The 18,979-nt window shown below is 43.9% G+C and overlaps 1 protein-coding gene across 2 annotated transcripts in view; it reads right to left on the reverse strand.

Moving 5' to 3' along the window:
• Positions 1–3,122: 3,122 nt before the first annotated feature.
• Positions 3,123–18,979, reverse strand: part of CARNMT1 (carnosine N-methyltransferase 1) — a 42,541-nt gene continuing 26,684 nt past the window's right edge. Inside the window, exons 5-8 of one of the 2 annotated variants that reach the window (XM_068236540.1) lie at positions 16,391–16,569; positions 8,012–8,125; positions 4,884–4,987; positions 3,123–3,550 (exon numbers count right to left, since the gene is read on the reverse strand). In XM_068236540.1, coding sequence (XP_068092641.1) covers positions 3,449–3,550; positions 4,884–4,987; positions 8,012–8,125; positions 16,391–16,569 — 499 coding nt within the window. In that variant the 3' untranslated portion in view covers positions 3,123–3,448. Of the gene's footprint in view, positions 3,551–4,883; positions 4,988–7,838; positions 7,895–8,011; positions 8,126–16,390; positions 16,570–18,979 lie in introns of those variants that run through there. The other variant, XM_068236551.1, reaches the window with a different exon arrangement.

The following is an 18,979-nucleotide window of genomic DNA, read 5'->3' on the forward strand; positions in this document are numbered from 1 at the left end:
CTTAATTTTCTCTGAAGAGTAGCAACATGGGGGTCTCAAATGACCTGAAGACAAAGATTGTTCACCATCATGATTTAGGGGAAGGATACAGAAAGCTGTCCCAGAGATTCAGCTGTCACATCCCATACTGTGAAGCACAAAGTCCATAAACATTATGCTTGCAACCCACGTGTTGCCCTATAACGCACTGCATGCTGCTTGTTATTCCACTTACCAGAGCTTTCTAGCACTCTCAGTTTCAAAGTTTGACCCAGTTTACCAGTGCTCTTCACATGGTTTCAGCTTTATGGACCGCTTCATAGTGTCACAACTTTTTAGCACCACCACTGTGTACCCCTGCTTTTTTAATGCCTCCATATTGTTTCACAGATTTGTACTACTTGCCACACACTGAACAGTTTCAAAGTGCTTCCCAGCATGTATTGCTGCTTCTCAGTGCCCTCATACTGTGCAGTTTTCTACAGCCTACCCACAGTGGCGGCGCTACACTGGGGCTTACCCAGGCTTGAGCCCCAGCTGACAAGCTGTCAGCCCCCCCGCAGGGTTGCCAAAAAGCAGGTGGGGTGGAGCAGAGAGAGAAGAGAGAGCTGTAGGCACAGTGGGGAAGGGGGGACGTATCCCCCCCCCCCTTCCCTCACCTTGGGGCTCCCCTCTCTCCCTCTAGAAATGAGCGGCGAGCCAGCTGCATAAGACTTCCTCTCTTCCCAGCGCGGCTGATCTGTGCGCCGCTACTCTGGTCTAATCTAGGCCACTGTAGTGGCGCACAGATCGATCTCTCTCCCGCGCTGGGAAGAGAGGAAGTCTTCTGCCGCTGCTGCCAGCTGCTTATTCTGGAGGGGGAGCGAGAGGTGAAGAGCCCCAAGGTGAGGTAAGGGGGGGGGGGGGAGACCGCCCCCCTTCCCCACTTGCCACCGCTGTCCCCACAGCTCCCTCCTTCCACCCCTCCTGAGTCCTGGGGAATCGATACACCTGGCTATACTGGGACAAGGTAAGTCCTCCTACCTACCTACCTATGCTGGGGACTATACACCTGGCTACATGAAACGCTGTCATTACATGCATCTACAGGTGAAATGCTGTCTGTCATTAAGTGCATTTACTAGGGAAAGGCTGTCTCTCATTATGTGCATTTACGTCATATTTTTTTTTTTATGGAACTACATTAGCTGATACAACAACATTAGTTAGCCCCACCCACATGATGTCATGACCACGCCCATTTTTAGGCGTGGCAAATTTCCCCCGTGAGCCCCGCCGGCCAGCCATTGTGCCCCTTTTGAGCCCCCCAAAAAATCTGAAACTGGAGCCGCCGCTGCCTACCCATGGTTTTGGCCAGTGTGCTAGTGATTTCTAAACTGTGTGACAGCTTTCTAGAGCTCCTTAGGCCCATCCAGGCTTCCAGTTTCTTCCAGAGTGTAATGTTCCTTTTTTCCAGCTTTAAAACATCTAAAATCTATTCTATCAATTGTTACTGTTGAAATTATAGAGAAGCAAGGGTAGCCATTCTCATCCTGCTTTTGGTCATGGAGTTTAAATGGCCACTACAGCAAAAAAAGTAAGCAGTTAAAATATGTCAGACCCAACAGGTTTTAGACTAGTCCATCTCCTCATGGGATATTCTCAGGGTTTTCTTTGTTTTCATAAGCATTTCCTGAAAAGAAGTTGCTAACTGCTAAAATAGTGTGCAAGTGAGAAGGGAGAAAATGCTTTTGAAAACCTTGAGAGTCCCCCCCATGAGGAGATGGACTAGTCCAAAAGTTGTCGGTTCTGTACGATTTTAATGGCTTACTTTTCACTATAGTGCTCCTTTAGGGCATGTTCACGCTACAAGAGCTTTTCTAAGCGCTTTGTGGTTTTAAAAGCTCTTGCTAATGTTATCCTATGTGTGTGTTCACACTGGAGCGATGCGATTTTGTAAAAATCCCCCATAGCATTGCATTAGCAAGAGCGTTTAAAATCTCTAGTGCTTCAAAAGCTCTTGTAGTGTGAATCAGCCCTTAAAAGGGAAAAGCATGTGCTGAAGGGAGTGGTCAATTTGCATACTAATAATCATTAACCCTCTGCACTCAAAACATTTTTGCATCCTTGTTTTGCTTACATATAGCGTCATTGCTTGGTGACTTGTGTGTTGGGTGATGCTGATTGTGAAAATGTCAGTAACTTCTTCTCACTGATATTTTACTACTGACTTACCCAGTGCTCATTCTCACACTAACGCTCACTCCTAATGCCTAACCCTATCCCCCTCTATTGCACAAATCTACCAAGCGCCCCCCCCCCCCCCCATATAGCCTCAATTTACATTTCTGTATATTATACGGCTACCAAGGCGGGTATTCAAATTAACTGGTTTGCATTGTTTTTATTGCTACTAGAATTCCAGCTTGCTGAGTGTTTTGAGTACAGAGCGTTAATGATTGTAAGTAAATTGATCACTCCCCTCAGCATCTGCTTTTCCGCTTAAAATCCAAGTCCCAGCAGTTTGAGCTTGGGTATATGTTTTAGCAACCATAGTGGTCTGGCTGCAGGCCGTATCCTCTCCTGCCCTTATGCCAACACAGTCATTTATTTAATAGTGTAAGTAGTACAGTTTTGTCACTACCTGGAGAAACAAGACTGATTTATGTGCACACACATTCCCTGTAAAAGTAGAACCGGATATTGTCTCCGCTTAAATCTCAGGTTTAAAAGCATGAAAGTTTACTTGCCGATTGGTGTAGGTAGAGTCAGGGCGGTAGAGTCGGAGTAATTTTGGGTACCTGGAATCGGAGGTTTCATAAACTGAGGAGTCTTAGCATTTTTGTACTGACTCTGAAGCCCTGGGTACAGTAGGGACCATTTTTACGGAGGGAACCTCAATGACAATGAATTGGTCTCACAGAGAATCCTGCAGTCGACTTTGAAAGTGAAGATCCTCCATTTTTCAGACGCCATAAGAATTCGCCCTTTTGGTGTGGTGCTTTCATACGAACCGTACTGGTGAGTATGCAGACAACCTTGCAGTCTACTGAATTGTTACTCAGTACTGGACTCGGCACACTGACTCACTGACGGCAACAGCCCAGCAATGCAGGGAGAGTTCATTTTCAATGTATGTGGAAAACCTACTCAAATAATGCCCATTTATTATAACAGTAAAGAATTTATTGAGCCGCCAATACATACACACCATCACACATTTCATTAGGGCAAGAGGGGCACATTTTAAAAGTTTCACTTTTGGAAAAAAAAGACTTATTTAAAAACATCGTATGTACAAATGTAAATAGGCATGTCCTCAGTAGCGTTGGCATAATAGTGTACCTGGAATTCAATTATTTGTGTGGAAAAAAAAATAAATCACTGCCTATAAGAAAAAGGCACCATAGATTCAAGTTTTGTGTCTCCAATCTCTCTGCAAGTCTCAGAGTTCTGTCTTGTGCAGTCCATGAGCCACGTATAAATCTCATTACTGAGGCTTGCGAGCCACAAAAAACACACAGTCATAGTAGTATTTCATCATCGCTACATTATTCACAGTGTATGTTGTTGTGACAGATTGCCTCTCAGTCTGCAAATAAAAAAAGACAAGTCAGTTACAATTAAAAACCACATATCGGCTAAGTAATTATCATGCCACTTCTCCAAAGTAGCAATAGACAGGAGAGCGCCTATTCAAAAATTGGTTTTATGCGCTTGTGTTAACCACTCCGCGACTGCCTAACACCGATCGGCAGCCACAGAGTGGCTCTCTCAGGACCGCCTAACAGCCGCGGCGGGTTACCGGAGGATCGTTCCGTGACGGAAAAGGGCGGCTGAAGGGGGCTGGCAGAAGCCCCAGGTAAATTAAACACTAAATCACTTCTACGTACTGGACAACACCATGGCAGTTCAGGACTTAAAGTGAATAGGAACCGCATTTAAAAAAATGAGACAAATACTTACCCAAGGAGAGGGAAGGCTCTGGGTCCTATAGAGCCTTCCTGCTCCTCTCCTGGTCCCCTCGTTCCAGTGCTGGCTCGCCCGGTAGCAGTATTTGACTAAATTAGTCAAATACTGCTTTACCCGGCCGAAGGAGGCTTCAGAAGTCTTCAGGGAGCACGCGTGCTCCTGAAGAAGGGCGGCCATGTACTGCGCCTGCGCAAGCAAGCTCTCTTGCATGCTCACACTTGTGCAGTATGGAGCCACATGTCTTCAGAAGGACTCGGCTCCCGAAGACTTCCAAATACCCTTTCGGTTAACAATCCATTCTGTTGGGTGGAGCCAGCACAGGATAGAGAGCACCGAGAGAGGAGACGGAAGGCTCTATACGACCCAGATCCTTCCTTCCCCTTAGGTAAGTATTTGCTTCTTTTTTAAAAAAATGCGGTTCCCATTCACTTTAAAGGGAACCTAAAGTGAGAAGTATATTGAGGCTGCCATATTTATTCTCCTTTTAAACAATACCAGTTGCCTGGCTATCCTGCTGATCCACTGCCTCTAATACTTTTAGACATAGACCCTGAACAACCATGCAGATCAGATTTTTCTGTCAAAAAAGTGACAAGATTAGCTGCAAGCTTGTTTCAGGTGTGTGTGATTCATTACTGCAAGCCAAAGATATCAGCGGGGCTGCCAGGCAACTGGCATTGTTTAAAAGGAAAGAAATACGGCAGTCTCCATTTACCTCTTGCTTCATGTTTCCCTCCATCTCTTATATGCCATGTAATTAGAATAACAGGATGGACCGAGGACCAGGAAAGGCAGTATGCAGAGCCTCTACATAGGTAAGTATCTAACCTGAAGCGATTGGGTTTCCTCACTTCAGGTTTGCTTTATGCCATGATTGTAAACCTTAGGCTCTCACATGCAGTTATTCCTCATTTCTCATAACTTCTTGATTTGCATATAAAAATCTTAGATACCTCAATTTGAAATCCATGCTGCATGGCAACATCCTTAACCTCTTCATAGCTTAGCTCTATAGAAAGCTCATTTGCCATGTTTTCAAAGTGATATAGAAGCGGTCCTAAGCAACAAAAAGAAACATATACATAATAAGGCAACCTATTAAACAGATTTCAAAACAAAGTGTTTATTACAATAATAGAATATGATCCATGGGTACTACTTTGCTTTCTAAGGGCTAGTTTACACAGGTGCTAAACGACGGCCACAGCGGTCGTCGCTTAAGCGCTAGGTACCATCATCTCTGCAAATGCCACACCCTCTCCCGATTTTTCCCATCATCTCGTTTATTCCTGGAACCTACATGTAGCTTTCAGGAATAAACGAGATACAAGACACAGAAGTGTTAGTATGTCCTGCCATATCCATAAAGGTGTGCCCTATACAAACTCCAATAGGAAGATAGAATAAGGACGCTAAGCTACACATAACAGAATGGATAGCTAACTGGGAACCTTAAAAGTAAATCTGATAATATTCTGAACACAGCAATGCTAATGATGTCAAATATTCACTGCCCCTGATCATGTGGCTGCTTCCAGACTTTCTAATCTGCATGGACTGCAATGCTTTTCCCAGGAACCTGAATGTCAAACCATACCTTCCTCACAGGCCTATTTTGGAAGAGTTAATAGCAGTTCAAACAATGATCCTCTCCTATAGATCTCTGTTAAATGCAACCTAAACTGAGAGGGATATGGATGTTTCCTTTTAAACAATACCAGTTGCTTGGCAGTCCTGCTGATCTCTTTCACTGCAGTAGTGGTTGAATCACAGACTTGAAACAAGCATGCAGCTAATCCAGTCTGACTTCAGTCTGAGCACCTGATCTGCATGCTTGTTCAGGGGCTGTGGCTAAAAGTATTAGAGACACAGGATCAGCAGGAGAGTCAGGCAACTGGTATTATTTTAAAAGGAAAAATCCATATCCTCAGTTTAGGTTCCCTTTAAAGAGGAGCTGTCAGCCATACTATCTCAGAAAAAAACATATATAAGTAGATAAATACTTGCTCTACTTACATGTGTATTGCACCGTCCACGTTTTGATTTTAGTGATTTTTTTTTTACTGTAGAAAAGAGAAAATCCATTTCCCATTTTAAGTGTGGCTATTTTGACGCCAATTCTGATGTAATTTCCTCCCTTAGTCTCCTCTGCCTGATTTGCCCGCCCTTCACTATAGAAAGTGCATTGTCTCAGCATGAGAAATATTGGCTAGAGAGGAACAGAGGTGTGGGAGGGGAAAAGGGGAGGGAAAAAGGCTTCATCCAATCAGGCTGCATTAGTTAAGTCTGAGGGGAAGTACAGAAGCAAAAAAGGACAACCCAGCATGCCCTGCAACTTCCTTTTTGTGTCCCAAATTTTGTGTGTCCCAAATAAGAGTCAGGTAAACTGGGGAATGATCATTTATCAACAAGAAAGGTAATAGAGATTTTAACTTTTGAAATGCCTGGTTAGCATCCTTATTACTTGTTTACCAGATAAAAATAAATAATTGATTTTTGATTTTATGCCTGACAGTTACTCTTTAAGAGGAAACAGTCAGTGGCAGTGCTCCATAAGACACTGTATTACTGCAATAGGAGAACCTTACTAAACAAAAAACAAACAAAAAAAAATCAAACACAAACAGCATGCTAGCACTCCCTAATTCAGCACTAGCGTGCAACGCTCACAGCTTCCTCACAGTTTTCTGTAGGCAATGTTGTGTGGCCTCCTTTCCTCCCCAGTTTTATCTCTGAAGCTAGAATCACAGTACTGCTGCCTCACATTTACCGTTTCTAGGCAACGCCTGTGCATCTCACTAGGACGCTGCAGCACTAGCCTTGCTGTGATTTTTTAAATTTTTAGTAGGGCATAAATCACCAAAAGTGCTGACATGTTTGGAGGGTGAAGGTAGGGATAAACTGGAAGTTCAATTTTCCTGGAGATTAGCTATAGATACATCTCATCCCACCATCCATGGCCAGACAAGTCAAATAATGTTCACACAGGAAAGGCAGTCATTCAGGATGTATTAAATGTACCTTTCACTAGTATTATTCCAAAGGCATCACGTCTTGCTTATTTATAGCAGTGAATAGGCATGCTGGGTCAATATGAAGGTACCAGTAAAAGGATACCTGAGGCAAATGTAATGTGTCCCCTTTTACTTACCTGGGGCTTCTTCCAGCACTCGTAATCTTGTAGGACCCTCGCTGTCCTCGTTCCGCTGTGGGCTCCAATAAAGTCTGCTGTCGTCTTCTTTGATCCACTGTCAATTCCGATAAAGTCTGCAGGTCAGCCAAGTCGTGCACTACTGTGCATGTGCTGGTGCGGTAGCATTCGCTTTTGATCCCTGGCTGGGAGTGTTCTACACATGTACTGTTACGAGTCTTAATTTGCTGCGCATGCAGAGAACGCTCTCACCTAAGTGCGATCAAGTGCTTGTGCCACTGAGCCAGTGCATGTGCAGTAGTGCACAATCTGTCTGGCACATTACAATCGCCTTGGGTATCCTTAGGACACTTCCCCACTAGTGTGCAGCGTGCAATGTAGGTGGCTGTCAAAACAAAGGTCACTGCATTTCTACACGATTCTCCTCAATGCAGTTGTGAGCCCATTAATTTATAATGATTGGCATTGCAATGCGCTTGCATTGTCTGCAATAATGCAGTCGAGTCAGCACTGAATAGCAATATGTGGATGGAAATAGAATACTGATGCACTACTGATGTTGCTGTGGATCGCATAATTGTGCGTTGCTGAAAACGCGAGTGGGGTCAAGGCCTACACGCAAGTGAGGTCGAGGTCACAATCTAACTGCAATGTCTTGTGTTTGCACATCCATCAGCCCGTACACGTCTGAAACCAGCCCAAAGCTGAATAAGGCAAATTCTTAAAGCAATCATGTGGATAAATTATAAAATATTACCTTTTTGTGAATTTTATACAGATGACTTTACTTTGGGACAATGGCAGGTAGGACAACTATATGGGCAACAAGGAGTAGGGAAACAAGTTTTTACTTTATGTTATGCCAAACTGTAACTCCACTTTTATGCGCATGGTACAATTTTATGCAACAAAGAATGAAAACTTAATTACCCAGGTTAATCCATATGCCTCCTGGTTTAAGTATTTTCCAGATTGTTTCAATGTAATCCAGAATATTGTGTGCAGTGTCTATAAAAAAACATGTCGCTATGCAATCCCAGGAACCTGTAACAATAAAAAAGGGAACAAATGTTGACGACCTAGATAATGTGGTCTTATCTATCTCCGCAAAAACAAAAAAGTTCTTTTAAGGACAATTGTAAGGAGAGGAATGTCAGAAACCTGGTCAGCTGCATGCTTGGTCATGGTCTATGACTAAAAGTATTAGAGGCAGAGGATCAGCAGGATAGCCAGGCAACTAGTATTGTTTAAAAGGAAATAAATATGGCAGCCTCCATATCCTTCTCGTTACAGCTGTCCTTTAAAGCAGAATATAACCCTACATTTCAACTTTGCTCTAAAACATTATTTACAGCATGCGCTCCATAGAAGCGCATTGAAAGCGCGAAACGGCCTGTAAGGCTATTCTGTGCCCAGCACCCACCACCAGCTCACAGCCTCCAACAATATGGTATGTTTAACCTTTGTTCCACATGAACTGTATCGATGTGTACCACCTATTGAAAATTAAACACAATTGCCAGCAGTGCCGACTTTTGCATCTTCCTACTCTCTTGCAGCATATTATATGCAACGAGCATTTTTTTTTACTTGACCAGCATTGGAAGGGTTACACACAGAGCTTTAAAGTTCCGTGGAGAGAAATGCAGACACATCCGAAGTTTAGATAGATACATTTAAGTAAACACAATGTAACAAGTGAGGAATGTGACTCACTATCTCTCTCTGTGTCTGGGAGCTCCTGCACAGTCAGAGAGTGAATCACATTCCACACTTGTTACATTGTGTTTACTTAAATGTATCTATCTAAACTTCGGATGCGTCTGCATTTCTCTCCGCGGAACTTTAAAGCTCTGTGTGTAACCCTTCCAATGCTGGTCAAGTAAAAAAAAATGCTGGTTGCATATAATATGCTGTAAATGTTTTAGAGCAAAGTTGAAATGCAGGGTTATGTTCCGCTTTAAGATATGTTAACACTGCATGGTAACTTATGCTCTAGACGAGATGATCCCCCTTAGTTGTTATAGGTGGATGTCAATGTAAAGAGAGAGTTACCCATAATCTCTGCATGCAACAAATGTTGGGGATTACGTGACTTGACACACACACAGACGCACACGTCTACAATGCATTGTGAGTAATAGAATAAGCGCACCTTGTGGTATTCTGTTTAATTGTATTTATACATTTTAATAATGTTGTATTGTCTTTTGTAATAAAGAAAAATGTTAATCTTGTTAATCTACTTGATGACCTGGCCTGAGTTTTTTTTTTCCTTGAACTGTATATAATACTAGTAGACCTAAGCCCGTTTAAAAACGGGCTCTAGGTCTGTGTTTAAACCCCGCTTCCCTTCCCTCTCATCCTCCCGTGACCGCCGCCACCGCACAGTCACCGCGCATGCATATGCGCGCGCTCCGGCCCCCTGCCTGTCCTGCTCCCGTCCAACGGCTGTCCCTGCGGCACATGTGCAGTAGCACGCAGACACACACACACGCAGACACACACACACACACACGCAGACACACACGCAGACACACACACACACACACACTCTCTAGAGGATGTGCGAATGCATGAAAGGGCACTCGTACGTGTGCAGTATGGAGCGGCCCGTCTTTGATAGCACTCAGGGCTCCCGAAGATTTCTGAAGTCCACTGCGGTGGGGGATTAGAGCAGGTAGACAGAGAGAAACGGCAGAGCCTCCTCTCTCCTTAGGTATTTGGTGCTTTTTTTTTTAGTTTTGATTCTCATTGGCTTTAAACAATTATATCCAATAGGGATGTTATCCTATTGTTCTAAATAAATACGGTTTCTTAGATCAGGCATAGATAATGTAGTTTCATGCATAGATGTACAATATGCAAAATAAAGAATGGGTTATCTTTTAAATCACAGGCCCCATCTAAATATTCTAAACATACACTGTCTAGTGCAGGGCTCTCAAACTTTTTCCCCATGAGGCTTCATCTAGCAACAAGATAAAGTTAAGGCAGAAGATAATCCTGTTACCCAAGTCTCTTACCATTAGTATGGTAACAAGGAGGTAGGTTTTCTAATGCACAGATCAAGGGCTAGCACAGTAGTGGCGAACCTATGGCACAAGTGCCAGATTGGGCACTCCGAGCTCTTACCGCATGTTCTAGTTTTTATAAATTGACATATGTTGAAGTATTTACCGCACAAGCCGGTAATTTACCTCACTGCTCAGTAACATCAGCTTTTCATGCGATAACAGCCTTTATGAATTGACATTTTCCTAAGTGCTCGGTAAAGTCAGCAGTTTTTTGCATTACCACATGCAGTAATGCTTTATGAATAGAGGCCTATGTTATTTCAGCAGTTTTCACACATTACTTAGCTCATAAAGATATCTGATGGTATGGATGTAGATCTATAATTACCTCTATTCCATGAATGGATGCATTTATGTGTAAATTAGGAGTAGATGTTTACACAGGGAGCCTATTTTAGAAGCCAGCTTTATTAACAACATATCAGGTAAACAAAGATTGGAGCCAAATGTAATTTATAAGGAGAAATATTAGTTGCCTGACTTCTGGGTTATGTCCAGCCCTGACCTATTAAAAAACGCCTAGTAAATAAAAAAAAAAAAAAAAAAAAGATATATACAAGATATCCAGCATAACAGGTCAAGCTTTTCACAAACTTTTTTGACCCAGAGGAACCCTTCGGACAGGACGCAGGGCGGGCCAGCCAAGTGGGTGCACGTGCGGTGGTGACACCTAGAGCCCGTTTGTACAGAACAAAAGTTTGGACACCTTTTCATTCAAAGCGTTTATTTTTTATTTTCATGACTATGACTTGTAGATTCACACTGAAGGCATCCAAACTATGAATTAACACATGTGGAAGTATAGTACATAACCAAAAAGTGTGAAACAACTGAAAATATGTCATATTCTAGGTTCTTCGAAGAAGCCACCTTTTGCTTTGATTACTGCTTTGCACACTCTTGATGAGCTTCAAGAGGTAGTCACCTGAAACTGTTTTCCAACAGTCTTGAAGGAGTTCCCAGAGATGCTTAGCACTTGTTGGCCCTTTTGCCTTCACTCTGCGGTCCAGCTCACCCCAAACCATCTCGATTGGGTTCAGGTCTGGTGACTGTGGAAGCCAGGTCATCTGGTGCAGCACCCCATCACTCTCCTTCCTGGTCAAATAGCCCTTACACAGCCTGGAGGTGTGTTTGGGGTAATTGTCCTGTTGAAAAATAAATGATGGTCCAACTAAACGCAAACCGGATGGAATAGCATGCCGCTGCAAGATGCTGTGGTAGCCATGCTGGTTCAGTATGCCTTCAATTTTGAATAACTTCCCAACAGTGTCACCAACAAAGCACCCCCACACCATCACACCTCCTCCTCCATGCTTCACAGTGGGAACCAGGCATGTAGAGACCATCAGTTCACCTTTTCTGCGTCGCACAGAGACACGGTGGTTGGAACCAAAAATCTCAAATTTGGACTCATCAGACCAAAGCACAGTTTTCCACTGGTCTAATGTCCATTCCTTGTGTTCTTTAGCCTAACAAGTCTCTTCTGCTTGTTGCCTGTCCTTAGCAGTGGTTTCCTAGCAGATATTCTACCATGAAGGCCTGATTCACACAGTCTCCTCTTAACAGCTGCTGCTAGAACTCTGTGTGGCATTGACCTGGTCTCTAATCTGAGCTGCTGTTCACCTGTGATTTCTGAGGCTGGTGACTCGGATGAACTTATCCTCCGCAGCAGAGGTGACTCTTGGTCTTGCTTTCCTGGGGTGGTCCGCATGTGAGCCAGTTTCTTTGTAGTGTTTGATGGTTTTTGAGACTGCACTTGGGGGCACTTTCAAAGTTTTGCCAATTTTTTGGAACTGAGTGACCTTCATTTCTTAAAGTAATGATGGCCACTCATTTTTATTTACTTACCGGTAGCTGCTTTTTTCTTGCCATAATACAAATTCTAACAGTCTATTCAGTAGGACTATCAGCTGTGTATCCACCTAACTTCTCCAAAACGCAACTGATGGTCCCAACTCCATTTATAAGGCAAGAAATCCCACTTATTAAACCTGACAGGGCACACCTGTGAAGTGAAAACCATTTCAGGTGATTACCTCTTGAAGCTCATCAAGAGAATGCCAAGAGTGTGCAAAGCAGTAATCAAAGCAAAAGGTGGCTACTTTGAAGAAGCTAGAATATGACATTTTCAGTTGTTTCACACTTTTTGGTTATGTACTATACTTCCACATGTGTTAATTCATAGTTTGGATGCCTTCAGTGTGAATCTACAATGTTCATAGTCATGAAAATAAAGAAAACTCTGAAAGAGAAGGTGTGTCCATGTGTGTATATATAAAAATTTCCATATATTAAAATTGGACCCATTTCCTCTCTATAGTATTGGACCTGTGCCCTCTTTATTTAGTGTGGCCCGCTATGTTCCCCTTAAAGTGGACCCAAATTAAAAATACAAGATTTCAGAAATACAATCTATTTTCTAAATTATAATAATAAATAGCAGCCTTTTTTCAGCTGCATGATGACAAATATAAAATATTTTACATTTATTGGAGGAACCCCTCCCTTCCTTTCAAATTGCTGGGATTTTTCCGGCAAACTGGTGGAGTAGATGGTGTCCGGCAATGGAGGAATTGCTAATGGCTGCCCCCAGTATAATTCTAGTCATGAAAAGAGAAGGGTGAAAAGCATGCACTGAAATGCTCATAGGCTTGAAGGAGTGTTTATTTATCTTTGTATGTGTCAGAGTGGTGCAACTAAATATTTTCAATTAAAAAAAATGTTTGGTTTGGGTCCGCTTTAACAGGTATGGCCCCCTTTGTCCCACTTGTTAGCAATTATGGCTCCAATGTGCCCTTATTACCAAGTGTGGCCCCCATTTGTGTGGCTGCTTTGTCCCCCCAGTTTGTTTGGTTACTATGTCCCCCTTGTTTGTGGGACTGCTTTGTCACCTGGTGTGCTGCTGTCCCCCCACCCTTTCTGTGGCTGCTTTGTCCCCAGTTTCTGTGGCTGCTTAGTCCCTCCCTTTCTGTGTCTGCTTTGTCCGTTTGTGTGCTGCTTTATCTCTCCCCCCCCCCCCTCTGTGGCTGTGCAGAGGGGGGGGGGGGACCCATACTTACCATCTGACGTCCTTTCCTCCTTGAAGCTGGGATCCTGTTTGAACTCCCGCACGTGTCGGAACTATAGAGCTGGCTTCAGGTGATGCGGCTGCTTTATAGATCCATATGCCGCATCACTCGCAGCAGCATGAAGGAATCCTTCCGCTCCCGCAAACTTATGCAGAAGCCGGACTATAATGTCCCGCGTAAGTGTCAAAATTCACACGGAACCCCTGGAGGGTTCTCGCGAAACCCCGGTTGAAAATAGCTGCCTCTTCCACATCCCCGCGTGTACCCGCCGTGTCCCCGAGCGTCGCATTCGATCCCCCTGGTACCTGCCGGCGCCGATTATCTTCCGCTCGATTCCCTGCCATTTTTCCCTTGTGGGGAACGAGCAGGGAATCGGTGGTGGGGAAATCCGACCTGACGGATCTTATCGGCTCGATTGATAAGTTAACATCGCTCCGTGTAGACTGAGCTTAAAGCCAATAAAATAATGAGGTTTGTCCAGAGAGTAACAGCTGTTTGCTTTTATCTTTCATGTAAAGTTTTCTTTCTGTGTAATTTAACTTGTATCTGTCAGGTTAACTTCTTTTCTCCCTGCACGGCCTGCCCCATGACTGCAGAGCAGCAGTAACTGAATGCTCAGTACAACAAAAAAATTGAAAACCTTGTAAATAAAAATTATAAAAATGCTTAACTTGTACCCGAGGCCTCAAAAATCACAAGAAGTAATTACCTAAGAAAAGGGAAACCCCTGTATTCTATATATTTTATCAGACTGCTCATGTGCACACACACGAACCTACATGTGTGCAGGAGTTGCTTATACACCAATTATTATGTATGCATTTATGTACGCTTTTATATTTGGATTCTTGTTTTTCCATTTAGATTTATTATGATGCTTTTTATAGCTAATCTTTATTCACCGCTACTGACCCGTTTTATGGATTGGCCAAACATTTTTGCTGTGAATGTCATCTACCGATTAGGATTTTTATATGTAACTTTGGTATGCACATTTTATATATAGCTCCTCTGAATGTTATGAATTGTACACTGCACTGAGAGTATACACAAGCTTACATTAGGATGTCTAATAACGGCATGCATCAGACTTTGTACTAAATTGGCAAGCACGCTTTTTAGAACGGCAAAATGGGACGAGCAGAGGGGCGTGCAACATACAAGACTGATGAGAGGCTAGCCACTCCCTCTGTCTCCAGCTGGTGCCACAGCAGTCGTCAGGTTGCACTCTGGGAGTTAAAGGGGCAGATGCCCATGAGGTGAGTTTTTATCTTTCATCTCCAGTAAGGTCACTGATTGTGTAGCATGTACAATAAAGTTAAACTGTATTTCACCATTGAAGCCCTCCTCTTTTTTTACCCTCTTTAATTACCTGACAGCTGAGGAGCTGCAAGAGATACTATATATATTGTATAGACCTAACCTACTACTGACAGCACAATATTTCCATTCTCTTTCTTTGGATGTGCTGTTGCAGATCGCAGAACCCCTGTAGATAACGGTAGGGACATCAGGGTCTTGCTCCTCTCCAGGCATTAGTACGGCCATACTGCATGAGTACAGTCTCACCTGCCCATTAAGCCAGAGCCCCTTGTGCTACAGCACAGGTGCGGCTGTGCTGGTTCCAGAAGAGTGTGGCCCCAATGTTCCAGAGGGTCCTAAGCAGCGGCCAAGGACAGTGTGGGAAGGCTCTGGAGGATCCAGAGGCTTACCTCTCTCCTTAACCTCTTGAGGACCGTGGGCTTAAACGCCCCTAGTGACCAGGCCATTCTGTACAAAATTGGTCACTGCAGCTTTAAGGCCAAGCTGCAGGGCCGCACAACACAGCACACAAGTGATTTCCCCCTATGTCCCCACCAACAGAGCTTTATGTTGGTGGGGTCTGATCGCCCCTGCAGTGTTTGTTTGTTTTTTTTAATATAAATATTTATGTTTTTTTTCTTTTTATTAAATGTGTATTTTTTTGAATATTTTTTCCCCTCTCTCCCTCCCACCCCCCAGGCAGCGAATAACGGCGATCGGCAAGCATAGGCTTCAGCCTATGAGAGCCGATCGCTCTCTATTGCCCCAGGGATACAGCCGTGTCACATGGCTGTCCCCAGTACAGCGCTACTGCAGATCGCAGCGCTGTACAATACAATTAAGCGGCGGTTTTACCATTACAGTCTCCTGACCGCTCGGAGACTGAAGGCGGACCTCCGCTCCGCCCCCCAAGCAGGAGATGCACGCGCAGCCTGCGCGCGATCTCCTGCAAATGCAAGCCCCAGGACTTTACGCTGGTCGTTAGGCGGTCCTGGGGCTGCCGCCGCGGCAACGCCCAGCGGCGTGACGCGGTCTGCTACTGATTAAAAGAGCACTATCATCAAAAAAGTAGACAGTTAAAATCTGACAGAACCCGTTTTGGGCCAGTCCATCTCCTCATGGGGGATTCTCAAGGTTTTCTTTGTTTTCAACAGCATTTCATGAAGTTCTGCCAGTTTAACAATGCACCTAAACTATCTTATGCCAAAATTTATTGAATGAAAGAAAAATGCCAAAATGTCAAGTGGCTAAAATGAACAGTGCCTAACGCAGTGCTGAAGAGATGTAAATCACTTGCAAACAGGGAGGCAAATTATTTTTTTACACTTACATTTTAATATGCTACTCAATAGTCCTTTACATACTTACACATCAAAAACTGTTACAGCATCCAATATTTTACCAGAAAAACTTTTAGGGCAATACCAGACCCATTTGCTAGGATGGTCAGACTTTTTTCCTCTTAAAAATTGGACCTAAACTCTTGCACAGGACAGAAGGAAAACAAAGAAATGCACCCTGTATGTATTAAGAGCATTTAGCCGGTTTCATTCCCCCTCATCTGTGACTTATCACAAGTTGTAATTTGATCTCTTCAGCTGTGACTGCCACAGCAAAGAGCTAATTGGTGAATGCGGGCTGTTAATATGTTTGCTTCCATGAAAGCAGGAAGTAGACATTGCAGGTTTATTGCGGGATTTTATCACCTCTAACAAATAAATGTTTTTCTTCAAAGGTTATTATGCTGTTGCTTATCTTTTAGAGCAGAGAGGAAGTTCTGATTTTAGGTCCGCTTTAATATTTACCTTCTTTACTTCTATTACAGAAAGTAAACAAGGGGTTAAAAACAGCCATTTACTCACTGTGATCTGTATATATTTCTTGGAAGTCTCCAGCAGTCATGGAAAAATTTGAATTGGGTGGAAGATCGTGAGGATTGACATCGGGAAAGTAAACAGGTCTTACTTGATCTGCTGATCTAACATTGTTGCTAAACTGATGGATCCAAGGATAAAGTTTAAAAGCATTAACTTCTGAACATCTGGAAACAAAATACAAGCACACGTTACCTATAAAAAAAAAGCACAATTAAAAAATGTCTCAACTAATTACTGCCCAAGTAAGTATGTTGGACAGCACTTATGTCATTATGTCACTTATGTTCATGTCTGATGACTTTGTGCAAATTCTTCAGTAACAACTTTGTCCCCTTCTGCTATGCAGTAAATTGTTGCTCTTGGTATAGCTAATTTACAGGCAATGGTAAATGACGGAGTCATACTTTAATGTAGAGGTTTGCAAATGCGATGTCTGGGAAACTCTGTTCCTCTTCTTGTATGCGTTTTATGCATGTTTTACCCTACATGTGTCAAACAGTTTAAAAGTTTCCTGGCAACTGTAGGGAGTAGTACATTTGGTCACAATGCATACATGTCTTCGATCGTATACTGCTACAGCTTCCCCTCATGTCTCACAATGTATGAGGAGGAGTACAGTGTAGAGTAAAAGGGACTCCGAGCACCTCTCATGGGCAAGCCTTTAAAGAAAACCTGTATTGAGAGAAACCTCCCCTGGGAGGCACTCACCTGAAGTGGGGGAAGCCTGCGGATCCTATTGAGGCTTTCCCCGCCCTGCTCGGTCCCACGGCGGCAGAGAAAAAGCTCCCCAAACAGCGGGGATGTAAATATTTACCTTCCCGGCTCCAGCGCAGGATTGGCTCTCCGCCTCAGAGATAGGCGGAAATAGGCGATCTCTGTCGGACCACTCTACTGCGCAGGTGCAAGTCGCCTGCGCAGTAGAGTGGACCCGATGGAGAGCGGCTATTTTCACCTATCTCCGTGTGGAAAGCCGCAACAACACCCCCGCTGGAGCCAGGAAAGGTAAATAAAATCAGCACTTCTCAGCCTTGTTGAGGGAGGATTCCGGGACACTTCAGGGGAACCAGCGCTGGACTGCCTGTAGCTACAGGGGAGGGGGAAGCCTCATTGGGACCCTGAGGCTTCCCCTCCCGAGGTGAGTACCCCCCAGGGGAACTTTTTTTTGTTACAGGGTCTCTTTAAGACTGAAAAGTACTGCAAAGTACTTAAAGATGCATACCTTTGTGTAGCTTGTGCTCTCCTCTTTCATTTGATGCCTGAATCGCCATTCTACACCAAATAGTTTTCGTTCGATTTCAATGTAAAAATCATGGCTGCCATCTTGGCTATGTTATAACTTCCAGGTCACCCCTGACTTCTCTGTTAGCGAAGTGCATCACTGACTGAAGCAGGAAGAGGAAGTGACATGCATGGCCATTGCAAGAGGCTCCTCCAGAGGGTTCATAGCACGACTTTGTTGGAAGTCATCTGGCTTAAAGGCATGCCCATGAGAGGTGCTTGGAGTCCCTTTAACTACCTCAAGACCGCGGCGTTAGCCCCAGGACCGCCTAATGCCAATTGGCGTCAAGTCCTGGGGCTGGCTACTGCAGGAGATCGCGCACAGGATGCGCGCGCATCTCCTGCTTGGGAGGCGGAGCTCCGCCCCGCCTTCAGTATTCAGTCAGGAGACTGTTAGACAACAAAACCACCGTCTAAAGGGCTGTACAGCGCTGCGATCAGCAGCAGCGCTGTACTGAGGACAGCAGTGTGACACAGCTGTCCCCCTGGGACAGTAGAGAGGAATCGGCTCTCATAGGCAAAAGCCTATGACAGATGATCGCCAGGATTGGCTGGCTGGGGGGAGTGATTTTAGAAATTTAAATTTTTATTACTAAAAAAATAATGTAAATATTTGTAATAAAAAAAAAATAAACAAACACTGTGGGGAAGCTCCGTTGGTGGGAAGAAAAGGGAGGGGGGGGGGGGGGGGGAAATTTTTCTGCATCCAATCTGCGTGTAGTGGAAACAGGCCCTTAGCCTAGTGGCCAGTCCAGCAGTTGCCAGGGAGACTCAGTAACTGGAGCGCGGAGTAGTAGATATCCATGCCATAGCGCGCACACACACTGCTATGTCAGCACCTGGGGGGAGCAGGTTGGGCCTTTCAGCGGCTCACGGCCTTTGGCCCATTGTTTAGGCCAAAAAGGCCAGGTGGGAGGGCTTATTCGTGGGTGAGCCTATGTGCAGGTATATGCGGTGATTGAAAATGATTATCATAATGTTTGGGGCTTAAAAAAAAAAAAAATACTTAACTTCAGGAATGTCAGATTCATACCCACTTTCTACGATTATGTTATGTTATTTACCAATGCCTGTAAATGATCTATATCAATTAACATTTATAGCATTTTTTTCATTTTACTAAACTTCTTTTTGCTCATATTGTTAATTATTCTACCTGCCTTTGTTGTAAAGTGCTGTCATCAATGTTAAATTCACAATTCCACCCCAGATCACAGTGTAGCTCGTGCTGGGATTAACAATTACAATAGTATACTATATCCAGTTTAAAGGGAACCTAAACTGAGAAGGATATGC

The sequence above is a fragment of the Hyperolius riggenbachi genome, chromosome 1 (assembly GCF_040937935.1).
Source record: "Hyperolius riggenbachi isolate aHypRig1 chromosome 1, aHypRig1.pri, whole genome shotgun sequence".
In the NCBI taxonomy this organism is placed as follows: Eukaryota; Metazoa; Chordata; class Amphibia; order Anura; family Hyperoliidae; genus Hyperolius; species Hyperolius riggenbachi.